The sequence below is a fragment of the Engystomops pustulosus genome, chromosome 1, assembly GCF_040894005.1.
Source record: "Engystomops pustulosus chromosome 1, aEngPut4.maternal, whole genome shotgun sequence".
In the NCBI taxonomy this organism is placed as follows: domain Eukaryota; kingdom Metazoa; phylum Chordata; class Amphibia; order Anura; family Leptodactylidae; genus Engystomops; species Engystomops pustulosus.
Genome location: NC_092411.1, coordinates 168,924,501 through 168,951,020, shown reverse-complemented (window position 1 = coordinate 168,951,020; position 26,520 = coordinate 168,924,501). Strand labels below are relative to the sequence as shown.

At 41.0% G+C, this 26,520-nt stretch overlaps 1 protein-coding gene across 2 annotated transcripts in view; it reads right to left on the bottom strand.

Moving 5' to 3' along the window:
- The window catches only part of LOC140066437 (BTB/POZ domain-containing protein 2-like), a 300,718-nt gene extending 275,516 nt beyond the window's left edge, over positions 1-25,202 (bottom strand). Inside the window, exon 1 of one of the 2 annotated variants that reach the window (XM_072113839.1) lies at positions 24,588-25,202. In XM_072113839.1, the coding sequence (XP_071969940.1) occupies positions 24,588-25,147 (560 nt within the window). In that variant the 5' untranslated portion in view covers positions 25,148-25,202. The remainder of the gene's footprint in view (positions 1-24,587) is intronic. The other variant, XM_072113838.1, reaches the window with a different exon arrangement.
- Between the last annotated feature and the right edge of the window lie 1,318 nt (positions 25,203-26,520).

The following is a 26,520-nucleotide window of genomic DNA, read 5'->3' as shown; positions in this document are numbered from 1 at the left end:
GTTTCTGAATATTAAATCTCTGAGGAGTTACTGCAGGTCCCACAGCCGTCCTGTTGTAATGATTGCTAAATCCAGGTGGTCAGGCAGGACTCAATAGCGCATATCTGGCCACTGCTGCCAGAGTGTGGGGTGGTCATATCCGAGGAAGCTATCTTGTTTCTAAGGGACAACATGACTACATTTATTAGAAATTATCTTCACACAGGAACATTTTTTTTAACAACATCCAATTGAAAAAAATGTTTACATATGACAAATGAATTTAATTAAATGTGAATGCCCAGATGGGGATACCCCTTTAAGGGTTTAAACACTGATATTAAGATCCTAGCAAAGCTTTTATCACTCTGAAAGATAATCAGTAATGGTATTCATAAGGACCAAAATGGTTTTATTCCCGAGAAGAAAAAAATACGGAGGATTGTATTCATAGAATGTACTCGGCTACTGACCTAGAAGGGCGTTCTGCTCCATCCTGTCATTGGACGCAGTTAAAGCGTTTGACAGGTGACAGGGTGGAGTGGGGCTTCCTATGGGAAGAGATGGTCCGTTTTGGTTTCTGGCCCGGGTTTATTAAATATATTAAATGCATGTATGGTAATCCTACCGCTAGAATTTCACAAGGTACTAGACAGGGATCCCCCTTGTCTCCATTCCTATTCAATATCTACATTGAACCATGAGCTACTAAAATTAGAAGCAAAGCTGCCATTCAAGATGGGGGCTGTGGGGGGAATCGAAGATAAGATTTCATTATATGCAGATGATGTGACTCTGTTTTTGCTTTACTCAAACTGGTATTGTCCACGAAGGGTAGAGACCAATGTTGAATTTCTCGAAAGTTCATTATATAAGAGATCCGCTTGGAAATTCAAATATTTGTAGTGCTCTGTTTAAGGTGGACATGAAAAAAATGTAAGGTATTCATGGGTTTCTGGGGGACACTCCTTTATGGTCTAACTGGAATTTGGAAGATCTTTCACTTATTCCAGATCTAAGATACTGGAAAAATCTTGGTGGTAAATATATTGCACAGATGGTCAATGAAGAGAACTTTTTCACAGTTACAGAGGTTATATGGATTAAATGTATTTTTCCGATTATAAGGCGCACCATCAATAAATGCCTGCTAAAACGTCTAGGTTCATATATAAAGGTACACCTGATTGTAAGGATAAATGACCAGCAGGTGGCAGACCTGTGCACAGTTCAAGGCAGCTGTGGTCTGCAAGTACAGTTCGTATATATGGCACACTGGACTATAAGACGCACCTTTGATTTCTGAGAAAATCAAAGGATTTTTTGTGTGCCTTATAGTCCGAAAAATATGGTACTTTCAAATTGTTCATGCATTAAAAGGAGACACAAAATAAGGCTTAAAGGGGTATTCTCGTCTGGGCATTCACATTCAGTTTCACTAATCTTCCATTTATAAACATTTCTTCAATTAGATGTTATTAAAAAAAATGTTCCTGTGTGAAGATAATTTCTCATAAATGTAGTCATTTTGTCCCTTAGAAACGAGATAGCTTCCTCGCATACGGCCACGTCTGCTGGAGGGATTGCACAAAGAAACAAATTGTTTTTGTATATGAAATGTCCGGGATTTACTACATGACCCACAGCCGTCCTGTGCTAATGATTGCTGAATCCAGGAGGTCAGAAAAGACTCAATAGCTCATGTCTGGCCCCCGCTGCCAGAGTGTGACGTGGTCGTAACCGATGAAGCCATCTCGTTTCCAAGGGACAGAATGACTACATTTTTGAGAAATTATCTTCACACAGGAACATTTTTTTTTAATAACATCCAATTGAAGAAATGTTTATAAATGGAAGATTAGTGAAACTGAATGTGAATGCCCAGGTGAGAATACCCCTTTAAGTTATATGAGCACAATTTCGTCTTTTTGATACTCAAAAAAAAAAAAAAAAAATTATTTCTAAAATTTATTTGATCAATAGTTTCACGGAAGGCATTTATCACAATTCTAGAGGGAAATTGGAAAGGGATATTGGTATGATAGAGGGGGATAAATGGAAATTAATCAATAAAAGCACCAAGATTGCAACCATGGAATAATGCACTTCAACTTTATTCATAGAATTTATTATACTCCTTTAGATTTATTCAAAATGAAATTAAAATACATTATTAATACCAATATAAGCATATAGGACCTAAGTATTCATAATCAATAAATCATACACATTACCACTAACTTCAAAGAAATTATACAAACTTTATTAAAACAAAATATGGCCAAGTTAAAAGCATACAATAAAATCCACAATTACTGAGATGTGGCGATGGTCTCCAGTATTCAGATGCATAACATGCATTTTACAATGCACAAGTTTACAATAATCAGAGTAACCAATTTTGGCAGTAAACAATCACATTAACCACCCAGGTGTAGCATGATGCCAAAATTCCAAAAAAAAAAATCCTCCTACAGGCCTGTGTAGATCATCTGATCTGCCACATCAGGCATATACAATGGGCACTACCACAGCACACCCCCTGGAGGAAGTGACGGTGGTGGTCCTGTACTATTTTTTGGAATTTTGGTATTATGCAACACCCGGGTGGGTAATGTGCTTGTTTACTGCCAAAATTGGTTACTCTGATTATTGTAAACGTGTACATTGCGAAACGCTTGTTATGTATCTGAATACTGTAGACCATCGCCACATCTCTGTTCTTGTGGATTTTATTGTATGTTTTTAACTTGGTATTTTTTGATGGCCATAGTTTGTGTTAATAAGGTCTGTATAATTATTTCATTGAAGTTAATGGTAATGTGTATAATTTATCAATTATGAATACTTATATTGCTATTAATATTTTGATTGGTAATAGGAGCTTTCACCTAGTATTGGGTAGTCTCTTTTGGTATTTATTGAAATTAAAAGACAATTCCAACTGTAAAAGATGTGACTCCTCGGAGGCAGATCTGTTACATATGATTTGGCAATTATTATCTTTGACTGTTTTTGAATGTGTTAGTGATATTTTGCAGGTACACATTAAACTGTCAATACTTACTGCTATTTTTGGTCTTATTGAGAATAACAGCCTATTTAAAAATTTTGGTAAACTTATCAAACTAATGAACATTGCGGTCGTATGCATAGTACGGAAGTGGGGTGCAAAAGAGCCTCCAAATAAGGAAATTTGGTATAATCTTTGAGAATATGAGGGATTAAGAATATAGACATATTTTTTCTCTCTCTCATTCTCTCGGCCAGCAAAGAAAAGGTGGAAGGTGGGGGGATTTCTGAGGTGGGTAAAATTATATTTTACTTATATATCAGATTAGAATACATTAACTGATCATATAGTTGAGATTGACATACCATATATAATCGAATATAAGACTAGTTTTTCAACACAAAAAAAAATGTGCTGAAAAACCCTAGCTCGGTTTATACCGAAGCAGGGAAAAAAAAAAAAAAAAAAAAAAAAAAAAAAGTGTACTCACCTTCTGACGCCCACCCCCGGCAGGTCCTCTTCTATAAATTGATGCTTCAGCATCGGCTCCGAGTCCCAACGTGGTCCGTCACAGGCACTGTGACGGCAGCCGCTCGCTGACATAGTGTGTGCCGATGGCGGCGCACATATTAGAATGCCAGCGAGCGGCTGTTGTCCAGATGCCTGTGATGGACAGCGCGGGGACACTCAGCCGATGCATGGTTGTATAGAGGACCTACCAGGGGTGCGTCGCAAGGAGAGTACACTGTATACTGGGGGTGCAGTGGCTGCAGGCTATATACTTGGGGGGCAGGGCTGCAGCCTATAAAGTGAGGGGGGCAAACTGATCCACCAAGGTGTCTCTATGGCTCCTTTTTGTCCCCTACAGACAGAAGGGGAGAGCAGAATCCCGAGGGAAGTCTTTAGTCAGCCTGCATGTAAGCATGCCACAAGGCAGCTGCTGCAGCTACAGCCTGGGCTATCATAGTATGGCACCTGCAGGCTGTAGAGGACCCCGACCTCTCACATAGCCGGCGCGACAGAGTCCGGCACGGATAAGCACACCTCTCTGCTGCCTGCTTGCTCTCCCTAGATGCGCACATACACAGAAATACATGTGTACACACACAAACACACGTGCGCACACACAGAGATACCTGTGCACAGGAAAAACAGGAACGAGAATACAGCAAGGAACGCAGGGAAGCTTTCTCAATGGCAATAACGCAAAGATCTGGCAGGAAATCCTAGGAAAAGCCGGGCTTTAAGGAAACCCGGATCAAAGAAAGCCAATAAGAGGTGCGCCAGGCCGGACGGGAGCAGGAGCATGCGGAGGCAAGTTAGGAGCTGGGGCTCCACAGAAAGGGACACGGGTGTGCCCGCGATCCATGACACGGATCTGCGGGGGCACCCGTGACACCCTTTCATGTGCTAAGGAGCTGTGAGTAATGTAACTGATATAGTGGCACCAATTTAAGGGCTGTCTGGGCTATACTGCAGAGACCAAGGCACGAAGGGTTAACTCCTTTAGCTATAAAGGCCTAACCTCGGTACACATTTAGCGGTCACGATCTACATATAGACGCCTCAGAGAATTCTGCCTAGAGAGATTTGAATTTTAAGGTACCTGCTATCAGCATCCATATATTAAAACTGAACAGTGATTTATTTGTTTTGATTGTAACTTTGCTGGCTGTGAACGGTGTACTGAGTTATAATTCTGGGGTCACAAATATGACACACTCATGGTCTCGGGGAACGAAAGTGCCCTAAGTACTCCAGCTAAACAGGGAGGAAAGGCCTTTGTGACACGGTTTCAAGAAGTGGCTGCAAGGCTGGAGAAATTTGCCTGGGAGGGGGTGAATAAATCAGGAAGCAAACCAAAGAAAGTTATGGCACCAAGATCTCCCACAGAGGAATTGGAAGGCGATATGCTGAATCAGAGAGAGGAGCTGCTGCCACAGCGTCAAAAGAAGGGTCCCTACGACTTTTGCGGAAATAGCAGCCTCTTTACAGGTACCAGAATAACCAACACTTAAAGATGTGTTCAGGGCAGTAGCGCACTGCGGCACAGCAATGCTAATTATGAACTCACATATTGGTGACCTATTAGGCACGAGATGCAGAAAACCAATGATCGTGTGCAAGCAGTAGAAGATAGAATGAGTGAGGTGGAGCATGAGCTAATCCCAATGCATAAGGAGCTGAAGACACAGAATGTATCCTTACTTATTTCTAAGACAGATGATCTGGAGAACAGACTGCATAGAAACAATCTGAGTGGTGGGGATACTGGAGAAGCGGAGGGTCAAGACTTCTACTGTAACTTAGAGAAGTGGTTGAGTATTAGATCACCGAGTCTACTAAGAGAATACTAGAATACTAACCTTGCTCCCATTTCCTGACCTTAAGAGTACGTCTTTCGGGTAATTTGTTTTAAGAGTTATCTGTTGGGGTAGGGGCTGGGGGGAACTAGCTCCTAGAAATCGACAATTAGTGGGTTTGTATGTACCGAAATACATACAAATATAGCCTGGAATAACGGCTAATAAATACAATGTAATATTCTGGGCTTGGCGATGCTAGTAAGAGATTAGCAGTCTTTACCACTCTACAGCAATAAACACAGAATAGACTGTAAGTGAAAGGCATTTAATTAATGAGTCCACACAGGTCCACAAAAAAGTGTCAGTAGCACAGTTTTCACTCTATTTTCTACACATGCTAGGGGAGAGTAAGTATACTAATACCTAGGACCATACTATTTGAATGTCACTCCTCCTTGATTGATGTAGACGGCAGGTTTGTCTGCAGTGCACTATATACAGAACCCCTCAGATATTGGTGGCGTTTTGCATCCCGCTTCCGTTTAACTGTGAGGTGTTGAAACGTATAATGTCCTATGTGAACACTCTTCCACAGCTACCTATACTACTTAGAGGAGACTTTAATATGGTATTGCTTTCTAGCGCGGATAGATTTAACTCAAAACAGCAGAACGGCACAGATGAGCCGACTGTATTAGCCAGAATACAGGAGAAAATAGGTTGGTACGAAGTCGTAATCGAGAGGCCCAGCAATTCTCATGCTCAAGTTCCTATGCAACGCTGTCGAGAATAGACATGGCAATAATATGTCTATATATGCACAATTATATTCAGGAGGCGAGGTATCTACCCCGCAGTATATCTGATTACTCCCCTGTTTTAGTGGAAGTGGTTTTAGGGATTCATTAAGGCCATATGGAGTGAGGCAATTGATCTTAAAGAGAACCCGTCATGCAAAATAACCCCTCTAATCTAAATAGATTTTAATAAACTACCATTAGAAAGCATTGTCTCTATCCCTTCATTGTCCCTCTACATGCCTGTAAACCTAAGCAATGAGGTCCTAAAGCTGAATGCAAATGACCTGTGAAATGTCCAATGAGTCATTAGCATATTCAAGCTGTCCAGTTTATTCATGAGTGGGAGGCACAGACACACCCCCAGAGCTTGACTGACTGCCTGTGTAACGCTGTGATGGCTGCTACATGTGCTTGCTGGTGGCCACGCCCCCTGCAGCATGTGTGTGTATGTAGGAGAGATACAACAGCTCCAGGATGCAGCCATGTTATAGTAGAACATGTCAGGTACTTGTGCAGCTGATGTCTGTGTGACACTAGCAATGCTTTACTATACATTACACACAGACATGAGCAGGGGGAGGAGAGGGGAGGGGGAACAGGGGTGACATCACTGCCTCTGACCATGTGACCAGCCTCATTTACATAATGAAATGTTGATTTTACAATAATTAATGTATGAAATGACTAGATAAAGGCTGGGATGGATCCTTGTGAGCTGCTCCAACAGGTAGTAGTGACAGGACTAGTTGCAGAGACCTGATGACAGGTGTCCTTTAAAGATCCAGAAGGTCTCCCTTTGGCATAGTTTTTTGAAGCGGTCATGTCCATCAGGAATCTGTTCAATGGGTGTTATTGCATACGAGGTGAAGTCTTTCTGATGGTGTGTGTAAGACCGTGTCTTGAGACACTATGTTTGACATAGCAGTTGGTGGTATTGCTTCTATGGCTATTCATAGGGGACTTGAGTTGTTGCACGGTGCGGCCAACATATTGAAGGCCACATGAACATTCCAAGAGGTATTTGATGTACATTGAAGAGCAGTTCATAATGCTCTTGATGTTAAAGATCTCATTTGTGGTATTACTCTTAAAGGTTCTTGCTTTGTTGGTAATATTTGAGCAGCACTTACATCCGGCTTGGCCACATTTGAAGCTACCAGTGAGTTCAGGGAGAATGGAGCTTCTTTGGTTAGTTCTGGATGTGATGTTGCGCAATTTTGTGGGGGCCAGATGGTTCTTAAGTGTTTTGGCTCTTCTATAAATTATACTGGGTTTTTTTGCTAAGCTTCTGGATAAATACGGATCGTTTAATAGCACTGGCCAATGTTTCTCCAGTATGTTTTCGATGAATTTATGTTCGCTGTTGTAAGTAGTAATAAAATTGATCTTGAAGTCGTTTTTGTAAGAGTCTATTGGTTGTTTGTTTTTGGAGGGGAGGAGGCATTCGGATTGTTTTTTAGAACGTTCTAGTGCAGAGTTGGTGTTGATGGTATTAACAAAGGATTGAATACTTTCTATTGGACCATCCCAGATCAGTAGAAGATCATCGATGTATCTTCGGTAGAGGACAATATGTCCCTCCCATTTGGGGTTGTTTTGGATTAAATTGTTCTCGAATTCGCCCATATAAAGGTTTGCGAAACTAGGGGCAAACCTGGTCCCCATAGCTGTTCCGCGGGTCGGTCTATAGATATTGTTTTGAAAAGTAAAGACATTATGCGCGAGGATAAATTTAATGGCGTCAAGAATAAAAAGTTTCTGCTAATTTGGCATGGTTGGATCGCGACTAAGACATAGGTCACTTGTTTTGATACCTTTATCATGGGGAATGTTTGAGTATAGCGCTGAAACATCAAGTGTGACCCATTGATATGTGGGTTTCCAGTTGTTGTTTTTTTAGCGTTAAAATAACACTGGTTGAGTCTTTTAGATATGTCTAAGACAACCACATATCTCTGGAGGTTAATGTTCACGTAGTGTGACAGATTGCAGGAGATCGAGGAGATGCCTGAGATGATAGGCCTTCCGGGGGGGGGGGGGGGGTGTTTTAATGGGGTCTTTGTGTACCTTGGGTAGGTGATAGAATACAGGGGTGCTGGGGTTGTCGATCCAAATGTAATCGCTTTTGTTTTTTGTTATTACTTTGTTGTTATATGCCTCATTGAGGATGTTTTTTAGTTCGAGGGCGTCTTGGTTTATGGGGTTGGAGTTGATTACTTCATAATAATCCGTGTCCGAAAGCATTTTAAGGGCTTCCGCAATGTAGATGGAACGGTCTTGGATGACGATGCCTCCGCCTTTGTCAGCACTGCATATAGTGATTGATTGGTCATAAGGCTCTTCAGGGCACTCCTTTCTTCAGCTGTTAGGTTATGAGATTGCTTAGTATTGGAGTTGATGGATCTAAATTCTTTTTCCACCAATGAAATAAAGGTTTCTATGTTACTACCTCTATGGTGGAGAGGATAGAAGGTGGACTTTGGTTTTAATCCACTGGACCTAATGGGGGGGGGGGGGTCGTATGGAATAAAGTAAAGCATTCAGAAAGCTTCACCAGAGATCAGAGGGGTCTGTCTGTAACTATGGGTTGTCTGTAAGTCTGGTGTCCTTAAGTAGGGGACTGCCTGTAGTACCTAGAAGCACAATTCATCTGCCATTTACCAAAGCTCCACCATATTGCATAATATCGTGGAAAACCACCACCAGAATATGGTGATAAAGGAAAAGATATTAAAACATAATAAAAACTATATAAATTTGGTCTTACTGCACCCTAAACCCCCGTAAACACCATCAAAGTTGTAACTACTACTATTCAATTACATTGCATTTAGAATTGTTTTGCAGCTTTCCAGTAGATTGCACACCACCTTGAGAAAACAAGCCTTCACTCATCCAATCTAAGCTCAATTAAATCAATGTGTGCAAGGGCTCCTGGACCAGATGGGTTACACCCCAGAGTTGTTAAAGAACTCAGTTCTGTTATTGTTGTACCACTGTCTAAAATCTTCAAGGACTCCATAATGTCTGGTGTGGTGCCAAGTTACTGGCGCAAGACAAATGTGCCAATATATAAAAAAGGCTCTAAAACTTTACCAGCCTGTAAGCTTAACTTCCATTGTGGGGAAAATATTGGAAGGGTTAGTAAAAGACTATATACTGGAGTGTGTGACATCAAATAGTATAATAAGTGACAGCCAGCATGGGTTTACCAAGAATAGAAGTTGTTAGACTAACGTTATCTGCTTCTATGAAGAGGTGAGTAGATGCCTGGATGAAGGAGCTGCTGCGGATATTGTGTTCTTGGACTTTGCCAAGGCATTCAACACTGTGAAATAGACGCCTGATGGGTAAAATAAGGTCTAGTTTGGTCGGAATTATTTGCAATTGCATTGAAAACTGGCTGAAGGATCGTATTCAGAGAGTTGTGGTCCATGATTCCTACTCAGAAAGGACACCAGTTATAAGTGGTGTAATCCAAGGTTCTGTGCTTGGCCCAGCATTATTTAATATATTTATTAATGATATAGCATATGTAGGAATTAATAGCACTGTGTATTTTGGCAGATGACTCCAAGCTGTGAAGTGTAATACAGTCTATGGATGATGCTTCTAGGCTGCAGGGTGACTTGAACTTGGAGTGTTTGGTTATCCACTTCGTAAATGAGGTTCAATGTGGATAAATGTAAGGTTATGCACCTGGGGGCTAACAATCCAAAGGCAACATATGTCCTTGGGGAGTAAATCTTGGAGAGTCCCTTGTTGAGAAGGACCTGGTTGTACTGGTAGATCATAAATTAAATAACAGCATGCAATGTCAAACAGCTGCCTCTAAAGCCAGCAAGATCTTGTCATGTATCAAAAGTGGTATGGAGTCTCATGATAAGGATGTAATATTACCACAAAAATTATAAGGGGTTTGGAGGGTCTCAGTTATGAAGAAAGATTAAAACAACTAGATTTATTTAGTCTTGAAAAGAGAAGACCACGAGGGGACATGATTAATTTATATAAATATATGAATGGTCCATACAAAAAATATGGTGGTAAGTTGTTTCAGATAAAAATCAAATCAAAAGACGAGGTGGGCACTGTCTGTCTGGAGATAAAGGTTTAATCACCAGAGGCGACAGAGCTTTTTTTTTACTATGAGAACTGTCAATTTGTGGAATAGCCTGCCTCGGGCACTGGTCACAGCAGGGACAGCAGAGAGCTTCAAGAAGAGTCTAGATGCCTTTTTACCCCTAAATAACATTGATGGCTATGTTATATAGAATTGTTTAACATAAATCTCTTCCTTATCCAATCCCTTCCCTTCCTTCCTTTGTTGAACTTGATGGACGTGTGTCTTTTTTCAACCTTATAAACTTTTATATAAAAGTGGGGAGTATACAACAGAAATGCAAAAGGACTGTGGAGTTAGGAGGTTAAGGTTAAAACTCTGGATGCAATTCTAGTTGTCACAGATCAATCTAATCATCTAATCTTCTAATAACATCTAATCTTGAATGATACAGGTGCACAGTACTACATGCCCTGCAAAAAACAAGCCATCTATCAGCTCAGTTGACAAAAAAAAATAAAAAATAAAAAATGTCCACTTGGAAGACAGCGATGCAAAAACTGTAGAATTTCCTCCATTTAGGCTTTAATTTTAGAAATTTTGTAAAACTTCAGAAAATAAGTATTAGTATGGTATCGCCGTAATCGCATTGACCCATAGAATAAATATAAGACGTTTATTAGTCTATACAGTGAACACCAAATAAAATAAAGTAAAAATACAATTACATAATGCTACTCCTCCACGCCCCAAAAAAAGTTAATATCCTTTCAACAATAGGGGATACCAACCCCAGAAATATTATCCCTGGAAAATACATCTCATTTAAAAATAAAAAAAAAGAAATTGTCCCTTTAATTGAAAAAAACTAAAATTTGATCGCCTACATAGGACAATAGAGTCTCGCTGTCCGCCCATACAACAAGTAACGTCCACATGTGGGGCGAATTTTAAGATGGGTTTTCTCTTTTGGAAGTGTGTAAATTTTAGGGCTAAATGTATTACCGACAAAATGAGATTACTCTAATTTCATCTCCAATTTGATTTAATTACTATGAAGATCTCAAGAGATTCTTCCTAAAACCTGTTTCTGGTATCCCCTTGAATATACGGAAAACAGATGTTCGATTTTTAACCCGCGTGACATCAAAATAAGTTTTCAAGACATTTCAAAAATTATGAAAATGTAAAGCAGATATAGGGGAAATGTTATACAGCAACTTATTTTGGTGATAAAACTATCTGCCTGAAAACGATACCATTTCAAAATTTTTAAAATGGTAAATTAAAAAAAAAAAAAAATCATCCATTTTTAATTTGTTATAAATAAAAGCAAAACTTCTCAGCCAAATTTTTACACTAAAATACAATTACAGTACAATACAAGTACAATATGTGGCAAAAAAAACAAAATCTAATAAAAAAAAAACCATAATGAAAACACTTTAGACAGGGTTAGGTTTACGTTTCACATTGATTATAACTGAATAATCTGCCTGGCTAGAAACATTTAAAAATCGGAATATTGTTTATTAACCCCTTGGCCTTTTTTAGTTTTTTCACTTACCACCTTCAAAAATCTGTAACTTTTTTATTTTTCCACATAAAGAGCTCTATGACGGCTTATTTTCTTCGTAACAAATTGCACTTCGTAGTGACGGTATTTAATATTCCATGCAGTGAAAATGGTGAAAAAACACATTTGCGACGTTTTCTTGTGGGCTAGGATTTTACAGCTTTCACTGTGCGCACCAAATGACAAGTCTACTTTATTCTTCGGGTCGCTACGATTACGTGGATACCAAGGTTTTATAATGGTTTCATACATTTAAAAAAATTAAAACCTCCTGTACAAATTTTTTTGGGGGGATTTTGCCATCTTCTGGCGCCAATAACTTTTTCATACTTTGGTGTACAGAGTTGTGGGTGGTGTCATTTTTTGCAACTTTTGATGGCGTTTTGATTGCTATAATTTTTAGTACTGTGCGACCTTTTAATCACTTTTTATTAATTTTTTTATACTTTTCAAAATAGCAAAAAAATGCCATTTTCGACTTTGGACGCTATTTTCCGTTTACTAGGTTAAACCCAGTGAAAAAACGTTATTATATTTTGATAGATCGGGCATTTTTGGACATGGCGATACCTAATGTGTTTATGATTTTAATGTTTATTAATATTTATATTAGTTCTAAGGGGTGATTTGAATTTTTAGATTTTTTAATTATAAAATTTTTTTTTTTACTTTTTATTTTTACTTACACTATTTTTCAGACTCCCTAGGGTACTTTAATCCTAGGTTGTCGGATCGATCCTACCATATACTGCCATACTGCTAAATGTGCCAAAACGAAACAGCTTGGGCCTTCGTGAGACCCAAAGCTGTCATGGCAACGGATCGCTCCTCCCCTTGACGTCATGGGGGAGCGACGATCTGCGGCAAGATGGCGGCGCCCATGCTTTTTGAAGCCGCCGGCTTCAAATCACCCACTAGCTACCACAGATCGCGGGTGTTACCAGTAAGCCTTTGCTGCAATATGCAGCAAAGACTTACCGGTTATGGAGAGTGCTCGGCCCGCGCCGGGGTTAATTATTTCATTAAAACACTTTGAACTAAATAACTAAAAAGTGAAAAACTTTTTACTTAGGCATTGGCCAGTAGACTTGACTAGTGTACTGGTCCCGAGTCAGGATAGTCCAAATTATAACGATTGTGTATACTATCCCGGCTTGCGAACCTTACACTGAATTAGTCTATAGCATTGATGGCAAACCTTTTAGACACCGAGTGCCCAAACTACAACCAAAACCCGCATATTTTTCGCAAAGTGCCAATGCGACAATTTGAGCAGTAACTTATTACTCCCTGCTCTTTCACAGGTTTAAATTGTATAGGCACCTGAGGAGAGAAATACAGTAAAGAAAAAGAAGAAGTTTGGATTATCATTGTAGGTTCCTTCTAGGGTCATGGGCTGCTTGGGACTGCAAGAGGTCTTGAGTTGTGTCTCGCGAACTCTGTCCTGGGGTGATGCCAAGAGTGCCCATATAGAGGGCTCTGAGTGCCACCACCGGCACCCGTTCCATAGGTTCGCCACCAATGGTCTATAGTATCATAGTGCCACACGACTGGATTAGGGGCACTGAAGATGTCAGTTTTCCTCTTGTTATTTTCGAGTAACACCGAATGCGTTTCTGCATCCTTAGTTTAGTTTGGATGCCTTCTCAGGAGGAGCTATAATACATAAACTTAATGCAACCCCGTTTCAGATTACACCAGCAGTATTTCCCAGCACGGCATTGTAACCGCCTGCCTCGGGTTCTAAAATGTCTGCATTTATAAATGGTCAACTCCCCCCACTACTGGAGTCAAATCCAGGGATGGACACTAACCGAGCTCATAGTTGATTGGACATCAATCAACATGCTGCTACAATGTAGCAGATAACGTATCAGCTGTGTCAGGGATAGGTACCGCCTGCTATAGGCGGTACTACCAACACTAGTGACACAGTTAAAAGGTACGCCCCTGGGGGCGGGGTACCACTGTACGTACGGTTGGTTGTCCAGGAGACTAATACAGGATTCTAGGATGTTATCCTGGAGATGGATCACCACAGGATTTCTCCTCCCTTTGCTATCAAAATGAGCCATAGCAGGTATTGGTAATTACCTTCATGATATTCTGCCGAACTGGAAATCCTGTGGTGATCGGTCTCCTGACAACCTCTTTGCGAGGCGTATCCGTATGATCAGTGCTACCCTGCCCCCTGGGGCAGACCTTTCAAGCATCACTAGTGTGGGTAGTCCCGCCTATAGGAGGCAGTACCTATCCCTGACACGGCTGATACTGCTACAATGTAGGCGATAATGTATGTTGATTAATGTCCAATCAACTATGACCCTGGTTAATGTCCACCCCTGGATGTGATTCGGGAATGGGTGGAGATAACCATTTATAAACCGAGGCATTATATACCGCAGTACGGCCAGTAACAATGCCGGGGGGGGGGGGGGGGGGAGCTGCTGGGGTAATCTGAAACAGGGTGCATTAGGTTTATGTATTATAGCACCTCTGAGGACGCAACCAAACAAAACTAAGGATGCAGAAACGCGTAAGGTGTTACTAGCAAATAACAAAAGGCAAACCGATATCTTCAGTGCCCATAATAAAGTTGTGTGGCACTATGATACGTGTGTCCCACTAGACTAATTCAATGTAAGGCAGTGTAAAGAAGGGATAGTATACACAATCAGAATTTGGACTATCCTGACTCAGGACACTAGTCCACTCTACTGGCCAATGCCCGAGTAAAAAGTTGTTCACTTTTTAGTGAGGAGTTCAAAATACAGACGGTCCCCTACTTAAGGACACCTGACTTACAGACAACCCATAGTTACAGACAGACCCCTCTGACCTCTGGTGAAGCTTTCTGAATGCTTTACTATAGTCTCATCTGTATTGTCTGTAATGAAGCTTTATTGATAATCCTTGGTCCCATTACAGCAAAAAATGTTTAAACTCCAATTGTCACTGGGGCCAAATTTTTTTTTGTCTGGATCTACAATGATAAAATATACAGTTTCGACTTACTTACAAATTCAACTTAAGAACAAACCTCCAGACCCTATCTTGTACGTAACCCGGGGACTGCCTGTATACAAAAACCCATAATGTTATAAATAAATGAATATAACAAAACTCAATTTTATTAGTCACAAAATGGAACTTAAATAGTTTGATTTTATGATTCACAAAATGTTATGGGCTTTCTCAAGTAGGCGGAGTTAGCACCAAGATGACCGCCACTGGAAACTACTAGTCCCACATGATCCTTTAGTTCAGTGATTTTCAACCTTTTTTGAGCCGCGGCACACTTTTTATACTTAGACAATCCTGGAGCACACCACCAACCAAAATAGCACAAAATGGCACTAAAACAGTCATATTATACATATAGTTAATAATATAGATTCTAAATTTATTTTACTCACTTATTATGAAACCTGGGCCTGTTTCGATAAACACAAAAGGGATATCCTGGCAGGAATGGTGGAAAGACACACACAAAGCTCTTCCTCAACAGTTCTCAGTTTCTCCCTGTTTTTAGTATATGGTGCTGATTATTATATGGCTCATATACTGCAAAACAAAGGGGTACAATGAGAAGTACTATGGCCATGAGGTCAGAGTACAAGTGTCAGCTCATATACTTAGCATATGAGCTGGTACTTGTAGTACTCCAGCCACATGACTATAGTATTTCTCATTTTACATTTCTCATTGTTATATGCAGTATACTGCTGGAGTACTAAAAGTACCAGCTCATATGCTGAGTATTCTGCCAACAGTTCGTATACTCAGGCAAAAGCTCATATAGTCAGCATTATTGGTGGGCATTACCTTGGCGGTGGGTAAATGTGTGAGTCTCTCCGCTCTCAGGATGATGCGCCGGCCTCGGTGACGTCATTTTGTCGTGCGAGGTTCAAAGCTTGTGCATTGTACACGTCTCCTACATTGTAAGAAGCCGAGACTGCGCATCGCTGCGCATTGTCGGGAAACAAAACACAGGAGGCACTATAGTTTGGGGAACTTTCCCTGCGGCACACCCGACCATGTGTCGCGGCACACTGGTTGAAAATCACTGCTTTAGTTCTCAGTAACTCCTCCTCCCTCTCATGCTCTGCTTCCAGTGATGCAACATACTTTCTTGCTCCATTACCAATGCTGTGTAACTGCTATCACCTCACATAACCTCAATGAGATGATGCCTCACCACAACACTGGTCATACTGGATACACTGCAACCAACATCTGTAATAAGATCTGATCTAGTAATGCTTGCTCTGATGCAACTACTTACCGTATATACTCGTGTATAAGCCGAGTTTTTCAGCACAAAAAATGTGCTGAAAAACTTCACTTCAGCTTATACACGAGTCAAGAAAAAAATAAAAAACGTAATACTCACCCTCCGGTGTCCCGATCTTCAGCGCGAGGCTCCCGATCCTCGGCGCGGTACCAGGCGTGTCCTCTTCTCTCTTCTGTAGCCGGCAGATCGCGTCCATGTGATCTGCCGGCTACAGAAGAGAGAAGAGGAGCCACCGTCGCCGCCTGGTACCGCGCCGAGGATCGGGAGCCTCGCGCTGAAGATCGGGACACCGGAGGGTGAGTATTACGTTTTTTATTTTTTTATTCGCTTGGCCGGAGACTGGCTGTATACGGCGCGGAGACTGGCTGTATACGGCGCGGAGACTGGCTGTATACGGCGCGGAGACTGGCTGTATACGGCGCGGAGACTGGCTGTATACGGCGCGGAGACTGGCTGTATACGGCGCGGAGACTGGCTGTATACGGCGCGGAGACTGGCTGTATACGGCGCGGAGACTGGCTGTATACGGCGCGGAGACTGGCTGTATACGGCGCGGAGACTGGCTGTATACGGCGCGGAGACTGGCTGTATACGGCGCGGAGACTGGCTGTATACTCGAGTCAATAGGTTTTCAAAGTTTTTGGTGGTAAAATGAGGGGTCTCGGCTTCTAGATATGGAATAAACAAGCCTTTCCCTCTTCTCATATAGGTCGACATTTGGTGAAAACTCTGGGGCACGGACGTTTCAAGTACATCACAATTTTCTAGCCATCCTGAGTAACAAGCAAAGCGTAGTAGCTGGAGACACAACAGAAACCAGTCTATAGCAGTTGAGGATTTGTGGCAATGTAGCTCCCAGGGGACGCTGACCAAAAATATCAAGCTCCCCTGAGTTATGCAATAAAGCGGCCCTAAGAAAACGCGACCCCCAGAGACGCCATGCCACAAGGACCACAAGTGACAAAACCGTGGCTTCTGGCCAGTACCTTGCGTCCGACATGCTCAGTAACCTGCCAGAGGAAATGAAACAAAAAGTGAAATAATTTAAAGGAGACTGACTGTATGTCAATGGCTACTGAAGAGCAACTTCCATTATGTAACATACATGTTTGGTAAGGCAAAAGTGGAAAAGAGTCTACCAGTAAAACAAGCATTGGACAAGGAACTTCATTCATTTCCATTTTCCTTCCTCTATAGATGTTCTAATATAAGGTCAAATGATAAAATAATAAGTCCGGGTTTAAAAGAATGGAAGGGAAAAAATTACACAATTCCTTTTAAACTGATGGCAAGCTCACTTTTTTACAACTTTTACCCCTTCAGGACCATGGACGTAAATGACAACTGTCAATGGTGACAGTAGTGTGGGAGCCATGCTTTAACCGACAGTCTGGCTCGCGACTGCCGCAATCCCAGCTGTTTAACCCTTTGTGCGCCAATGTCAAACATGACCCAAGCATCTACAGGGCTTCAGTGTGGGCCCCACACTTGTTTCAGGGGGGGGGGGGGGGTAATGTGTATGGACAAGGACCCCAGGACTGACTTCAGCATCTGCCAGTGTGTATGTCAGTACAGTCAATGTGCATAGGTTGACTGCTGTAATGCACTGCCATACATGAGTATGGCAGTGTATTAATTTGAACAAGAGATCAAATGATTGCTTGTTCAAAGTCCAGAGTGAGACAGTAAAAATAAAAAAAAAGGGGCCTGCTAGTGCCAGCACTAGGCTGTGTTATTACAGCTCAGACCCAATACCAACGCCTGGGACCTGGAAAACCTCTGATCCCGGGTGTTTAACCTTTTAGACTCTGCAGTTAAACATGGGCTGCGCTGTCTAAGCAGATACAGAGGGATGCGTTCCCTCTTTTACTCATCAGCACCCTGCAGAAATTATTGCGGGTTACTGATGGCTTCACATTGCAGCTTGGGGTCCAACGAAAGTAAAAGTAAAAGTGCCAGAAGCTGTTTTACTGTGATTGCAAGGTGTCAACTGTGATACACCCTGCTGTAACACCCACGATCTGAGATAACTCTGATTGTAAGTGTTAACCCCCTTACACACAGCGGTCAAGCATGACCACGGTGCCTGCACATTTTCTGTTGATCGGATCCCTGTAATGCCGGGGGGAATCCGATCCGATCCTCTGCAGGGTAGCCCCGAGGTCTGCCAAGTGCCCCGGGCTGCCCGATGTCTCCTAAACTGTCTGTACATGCGCCTGCATGAACGGACACTTTTCACTTGCATTACAATACATTAGTATTGAGTATCACAGGATCGCTGATTCCAGTCCAAGTCTATTTAAAGTAAAATTTTAAAAAGTGAAAAACATTTTTAATTAAAAAAATCCAATCTAAAAATAAAGAGTCCATAAAGCCCAGAATTCCCATAGAATAATCTAATAATGTATAAAAAAACACAAATACAGGCAGTACAAGATAGGGTCTGTAGGTTTGTTCTCAAGTTGAATTTGTATGCAAGTCGGAACTGTATACTTTATAATTATAACCCCAACCAAATTTTTTTTTGGTCTCTGTGACAATCAGATTTTAAAAATGTGGGATTGTCATAAGAACCAGGATTAACAATAAAGCTTCATTACAGAGACCTGTGATAACGGTAGAGTAAATTACCAATTACCAGGGGTCCGTTCGTAACTAGGGGTCATCTGTAAATCAGGTGTTCTTAAGTAGGGGACCGCCTGTACACACACCTCTCCCACATGTTTGGTACCAATGCGTCCGTAAAAGTTTGCACAATAAAACAATCATTGTTAGACCCGCCGGGTGAACACCGTCTATGTACATCTAAAAAAAAAAAAAAAAAAAAAAGAAAAATTTCCCATAATATGATTTTTCATAAATTTTCATATATTTTTAAGAACATTTTTTTGAAAGTTACATACCCAAAAATGATACAGCTGAAAAAAGCAAAAACTCTTTTCACAAAAAATAAGCCCTCAACCATTTGTCTGTTGCTCAGGCATCAACACTCTGAAAAATCTGATCCCGGTTGTTTAACCCCTTAAACTCCACGTTTAGGCTTGTACATGGTTTAAGTGTCCCCCTGTAGATCGGACCCCCCAGTGTGCTTACCAGGGGATCCGATCCATTCTGCTGCAGCCTCGGGTATGTGCCCCGAGGCTGCCGGCTCCTCTTCTTGCCCGGCAGGACCCGGCTGTAAGTAACTGAGCATGTGCAGCATTGTATACTGCAATGCAACTGTATTGCAATGTAAAGGGCTTGAACAAGCGATCAGGTGAACGCTTGTTCAAGACCAAATGTAAAAAAGTCCCCTAATCAGACCAATTACTTATAAAATCCAAATAAAGTATATAAAACACAAACCCACACAAAACAGTAATATATATATATATATATATATATATATATATATATATATATATATATATATATATATATATATATATATATATATATATATATATATATATATATTCGGTTTCACCCCGTCCATATTAAGGGATTTTCTCTAATATTGGTTTTGCTCAGTAAAATAGAGCAAAGATAGAAAAACTATATAAATGAGGTATCACCATAATCGTAGTAAACCAGAAAATACTGATAAAATATTTTTATGTTATGGAGAGCGGGGGGGGGGGGCGGAGTGATTAAAATCCTAAATAAAAATTTATAATTTTGTTTGTATCCTCCTTGAAATAGTTAATAAAGTTTCATGAATAAGCTATAGAACCCCCCAAATGAATTATCTAAACATTGTACCTCACCACAGAAATAATAAGCTCTCATATGTTCGCATTACAAAAAAAATATAAAAGTTTTATAGCCTGTAGCATGTGAAAATGACAATCTGCTGTGAATGGCGCTGCTTTCTTTCTAAGCCCAGTTGTGCTCCCATACAGCAGTTTACCACCACATATGGGGTAGCATTGCACCCGGTGATTAAATACTCTGCAATTTTTGGCCTAAATGAATGCATTTTCCCAAAAAATTCACAAGTTTCTAAAATCGCTCTTCCATTTTGTATTAACCCATGTGAAACACTTAACCCCTTCCCGACATGTGATGTAATAGTACGTCACACATCGGTGCGTGTGCATGGAGAGGGCTCACAGGCGGAGCCCTCTCCATAGCCAGTGAGTCTTTGCTGCATACTGCATAAACCCCGTGATCGCACCGACCCAAAGAATGAAGTAGACATGCCATTTGGGGTGAACAGTGAAAGCGGCAAAATCCAAACCCGCAAGAAAATTGGGCAAATGCTTTTTTTCACCATTTTCAGGGCATTTGGAATTTTTTTCAATTCCCCAGTACATGGCATGAAATATTAAAAACCATCACTATAAAGTGCAATTTGGTACACAGAAAACAAGACCTCATACTGGTCTTTAGATGGAAAAATAAAAGAGTTAAGGATTTTGGAAAAGTGGGGAGTCAAAAAAGCATAAAAATGAAAAAGGGCCTTAAGAGGTTAAAACTGTACCCCTCAACAAGCTTAACCCTTTAAGGACCTCGCCCTTTTTTATTTTATCATGTCCATTTTTCACTCCCCACAATCAAAAATCTATTACTTTTTTTATTTTTACACGTACATAGCTGTGTGATGGCTTGTTTTCTGCATAACAAATTGCACTTCATAGAGATGGCATTTATTATTCCATGACGTGTACTGGGAAGCAGGAAAAAAAAATAAATGCAGTGAAAATGGTGAAAAATCCGCCGTTATCTGGTGCGCTTGGATTTTACAGCTTTCACTGTGAACCCCAAATGACAGGTCTACTTTATTCTTTGGGTCGGTGCAATTCCGTGGATGACAAGTTTTTTTTTTTGCCATCTTCTGGCGCTTATACATTTTTCAAACTTCCGTGTACAGAGCTGTGGGTGGTGTCATTTTTTGTGACTTCTGATGAAGTTTTGAATGCTACCATATTTAGGACTGTACGACCTTTTGATCACTTTTTATTGATTTTTTTTTATAGATTTTTCAAAATGGCAAAAAAGTGCTATTTTCGACTTTGGGCACTATTTTCCGTTACTGGGTTAAATGCAGTGAAAAACAGTTATATTTCGGTAGAACGGGCATTTTTGGACGCAGCGATACCTAATGTGCTAGTGATTTTCACTGTTTATTTATATTTCGAGTTCAAGGAAAATGAGGGTGATTTGAGTTTAGGGTTTTTTATTTTTTTTTACTTTTTTAAATTTTTACTTTTATTATTTTTCAGACTCCCTAGGGTACTTTAACCCTAGGTTGTCTGATTGATCCTACCATATACTGCCATTCTACTGTATGGCAGTATATGGGGATTTTCCTCTTCATTCATTACAATGTGCTGATTGTAATGAAAGGGTAAAAACAAGACAGCCTCGGGTCTTTCATGGTGACGGATCGCCGCTCCGCGATGATGTCACAGGGAGCCCCGATCCTTGGCAAGCTGGCGGCGGCTTCAAAAAGATGGCGCCGGGTGTTACCGGTAAGTTTTTGCTGCGATATGCAGCAAAGACTTACCGGCTATGGAGAGGTCTCAGCCCGTGAGCCCTCTCCATTCACCCACAGCTGACACGTGACGTGCTATTACGTCAAGGGTCGAGAAAGGGTTGAAGTCTGTTTTGTATAGTTTAACACTAAGAATATCACAAGTATTATTTGGAATTTTTACATTTTGACAAAATGATTTAGTCCTAAAATGTACACATTCATACTGTATAAAATGAGAAAACACATCTCAGATTTTGTTGTGCAGTTTCTTACGAGTAGGGCAAAACCCTACATGTCAATGTAAACTACTTTTAGGGGCCAATGAGTAAGGATTTGAGGCAAGGCCTCACGGCGCCCTTAATCACGGCTCGGCGCCGTGTGGCCTTTTCCTCCATGGTCTTGTGTTCCTCAACCGCCGGGCCGCGGCCCAAGGCTGGGCCGTGGAGCGCCTGGCCACAGCCTAACTCTGTAAAAAAAATATTAATAATTCAATGGACAATGGCAGCAGGGGAAGCGTTGAACAGGAAAGGGGCCAATGTAAGAGTGGAAAAGAGGGCGCTTCCTCTGCCAATATAAGCCATACATCTTTGGCTAGACACTAGATCAATGACCTATGTCCACCGGTTCCTGGAAAAAAAAAAAAAAAAAAAAAAAAAAAAAAAATGCTCGCTGCCGGTCCATGGGCAGAAAAAAGTTAGGGACCGCTGGTCTATGGGATACGTCTATATACATTTTATAAACATTAAAATAAAATTAAGTCCCACAAAGACAGTCATTTTAACACTAGTGCAATGATTCTTTCTTTGCTTGTTTATTGGATATGAAATAACGTTCGTTAACGTTGTTTTTTGAAATGCATCCAAACCAAAGCCCATCCCCTGTGACTACCCCAGGATTTTGTCAGGATGCAAGAGTAAGTTATAACACACAATTCAAATGCTTAGAAAAGGCAGAGAGGCATTTTTGCACTGCAGGTGTCATGGGCTTTTACAAATTGTCTTTAGTAAAAATGAGGTCCCTGGTGACAGCTTCCATTTAAAGGGGTATTCTCATCTGGGCATTCACATTCAGTTTCATTAATCTGCCAAACAAACATTTCTTCAATTAGATGTTATTAACAAAGGTTTTTTGTATATGAAATGTCTGGGAGTTACTACATGGCCCACAACCGCCCTGTGGTAATGATTCTTGAATCCAGGTGCTCAGGCAAGGCTCTATAGCGCATGTCTGTCCACCACTACCAAATTGTGAGGTGGTCGTATCCAAGAAAGCTATCTTGTTTCTAAGGGACAACATGGCTACATGAATGAGAAATTATCTTCACACAGGAACACTTTTTAATAACATCCAAACGAAGAAATGTTTAAATGAATTAAATTAAATGTGAATGCCCAGATGGGAATACCCCTTTAAGTTCCCACAGAAAAGAAGGAGCCATTGAGCTTTTAGAGGGCAGATTTTGAGAGCTACTAGAAATGCAAACACACTTGCTTTGGCCCTAAATTTTTATTTTTAGAAGGAGTTAAAGAAGCAACACGCCGTATAGTGTGTTACCGATTTTCTTCTGAACGCCCCACCTGCTGTATGGGCTTTTAAAAAGTAGACCCTCAAGGATTGCATTAACACTATATTTGAGGGAGCAATAAGTCATTGTTTAACCTTTATTAGCTTTTTTGTGGGGGGGGGGGGGGGACAAAAAAATTATCTATTTAGTAAGTGTTTTTTACGTTAATTTTTTGTTTTATACATCACATGTTGTTTTATACATCACATGTTGTTGTCGCATATATAACATACATACAGGTACGGTAATGACTTCATTTTATTGTAGGGATTGTTCTGGACATGGCGATACCCAATATGTGCAGTTTGTGTGGTTATTGTCATGTTTTGTTTTTGTAAGTTTTACGCCATATGGGGCATTCTTTTTGGACTTTTATTTTGTATTAAATATTTATTTAACTATATTTAACGCATAGGCTGACAACTGCACTGCTGGGTCCAACCCAGCAGGCAGTCAGACAAGGGAGACTATCAGCACCCCCATACGTGTGCGTGTGTGCGTGTGCGTGGTACGACCGTTGTGCCTAAAGGGTTAATCCCGGCTGCTTGTGCAGAGGCTCGGCTGTCACATACAGAAGCAAAGTCTGTGCAATTCACGTGACTTTGAGGAACGTCGTGGAGGCTGAAAGAGGCACATCATTGTCCCCATTCGCCATTGTCATGGTGGCTTAAGAGTTTAACCTCACATATAGGTTAACTGTATGATGAGCATAACAAAGAAGTTTTCAAATTGTAAAATTTTATCATAAATAAATGCAAAACATTTAACCAAAATAAGGGTACATTCACACAGCCCAATGCCCGCCCAGCTGACATTCCGCTGGAGAGGAGTAGGAGGAGATGACCCCTCCCCCCCCCTTCATAGAGTAAAAGCGCCGCACACACAGGGAAAGATAGAGCATGCTCAATCCTTTCCCTACGTACAGCGTGTGGCACCATACCGCCCAAAGCCGCCATTGCAGTCTGGGGAACATATATGCAATCGCATATACATCCCCCCAGACAGCTGTCTGAATGTACCTTTAGGTGAAGCACAACATGTCATAGGAAACAAAAAACCCTATGTGAAAATCACCTTGGTAAATTAAAGTGCTCTAAAGTTATAATCGCATATATTGACACAAGACAGATTTGAAAAATAAGACTGGGTCCTTAAGGTGATGTGTCCTTAAGTGGTTAAGTGGCACATTACATCAGTAGCGCCATGAATACCACTAACATAAGCTGCTAGGGAAACTCTGGACCCTTAAGGCTGCGTTCACATTGCATTTTTTAAACACACTACAACAGCTTGAGAAGATTTATCCAATTACATTGTTAAGATTTGCATTAGTAAAATGATATGTTAATACATGTGAGGGGTTAACATTACTCCTTGGAAACGCAAATGTTGGCAGCAATGTAATTGGGCAAACCTCCTCCCCACAATGTAAACGCACCAAGTGTAAACACAGCCTAATAACAACGTGTCTCCCATACAACCAGCTCTGTGTTAATTAGTGGGTGTGAGTGACATCACAATCCTCCGCTAGTACCTGTGTGCGGGTATCCTTTGGCTGCCCACTCCCTTACCGACCAGAAAGTGCACGTCGCTAAGCACTTCGTTGTTGAAAAGAAAAGTGAATCGTTCGCGCACCGTGGTCTTGGTGGCCTGCCAGTTGTACACGGGCTCCCGGTGAAGGAGGCCAGCAATCGCAGGAGGGGGTGGAGGAGGTGCCGCAGGAGGAGAGGCCCCGGTAGAGGAGACCGTGGACGCTGGCTGGTTACCCAGGGAAGAAGTCGCAACTCCACCGCTATAGTTGTATGATGATGCCGACGACCCAACGCGATTGCTGGGCGTGCTATTACCCACTGCTCCGGGGAAAGACAAGCCACTGCTCCCTCCTGCCGCCATCTTGGATGGGAGAAACTCTGGTGGGCGTGTACAAAAGAAGGCGGATAGAGGTCTCCCAAACTTGTTTACAAATAGTACCGGGCAACAGTGGCGCATGAGGCCGAGAAGCCTCACTGACGAGCATAAACAGCAACAAGCGCAAAACGACAGCCTAAACACAAGGGTATAAAGTAGCTCGAGAGCGATTGCTAAACAGTGCATAATAATAGAAGGCTGCACATGTACTGTTAATGTAATGGAGGCCAAATGCTTCAGCAACCTCCCTGAGTTTCTGTCACATGATCAAAAACCCATCATGTGACGGCTGCAGCTGCCCCTTGTGACCGAGGGTCAGAAGAAGAGAAAAGAGCATCTTGCTTGATGTCATGAACCCTTCCCACTGGAGTCTTGTTATGGGAATTCCGGCTCTTCTTAGTGAGCTGGATCATTAGCCTCCTTAAAATATACAGTAAAAATCACAAACATATTAGGTATCACCACATCTGAAACTAACCGTTTTTCACTGCATTTAAACGGAAAATAGCGCCCAAAGTCGAAAATGGCACTTTGAATTTCATTTTGAAAATTAAAAAAAAATATATCAATAAAAAGTGATCAAAAGGTTGTACAGTCCCAAAAACTTAATCAAAAGTTGCAAAAAAAGATACCACCCACAGCTCTGTACACCAAAGTGTAAAAAAGTTATTAGTGGCAGAAAAAAAAAATTTCTACACAAGTTTTAAATTTTTGTAAATGTATGAAAACTTTATAAAACCTATACAAATTTGGTATCCAAGTGATCGCAACGACCCAAAGCATAAAGTAGACATGTCATTTGTGGCGAACAGTGAAAGCCATAAAATCCAAGCCCACAAGAAAACGCAGCAAATGTGTTTTTTCATCAATTTCACTGCATTTTGAATTTTTTTTTCCCACTTCCCAATACACGGCATGGAAGAATAAATACCATCACTATGAAGTGCAAATTGTTACGCAGAAATCAAGCCGTCACAGGGCTCTTTACGTGTAAAAAAATTGTTATAGATTTTTGGGGAGTGAAAAATGAAAAAGCAAAAAAGGGCAAGGTCCTTAACCCCTTAGCGCTCTGCGACCCATAAAATAAAGATACCATAATTATTCGGCTATACGGTGAACATAAAAAAAAGTAAAGAATCCAGTACAGAATTGATGCTTTTCTACTCGTGACCTCATAAAAAAGTTCCTAAATTTTCAACAATAGGGGATACGAACCCCAAGATGGTAACAATGGAAAAAGCATCTCGTCCCGCAAAAAAAATGCTGTCATATGGCCCCAATAACAAAAAAGCAAACATTTTATAGCCTACAAAAGTGGCCAATGAGGAAACTAAAAGACTGACAGCTGCAGGTCCGTCCTTCCCTCCTGCACCTCGCTGTGCGCCCATAAAACAAGTAACAGCCATATATGGGGGGTCTCTGAAATCGGGAGAAATTTCATAACAAATTTTATGGTGGGTTTTCTCTATTTATCTTTTGGAAATGTGTAAATTTTAGGGCTAAATGAACGTATAACTGACAAAATTTGACCATTCTAAATTTCACCTCCATTTTGATGT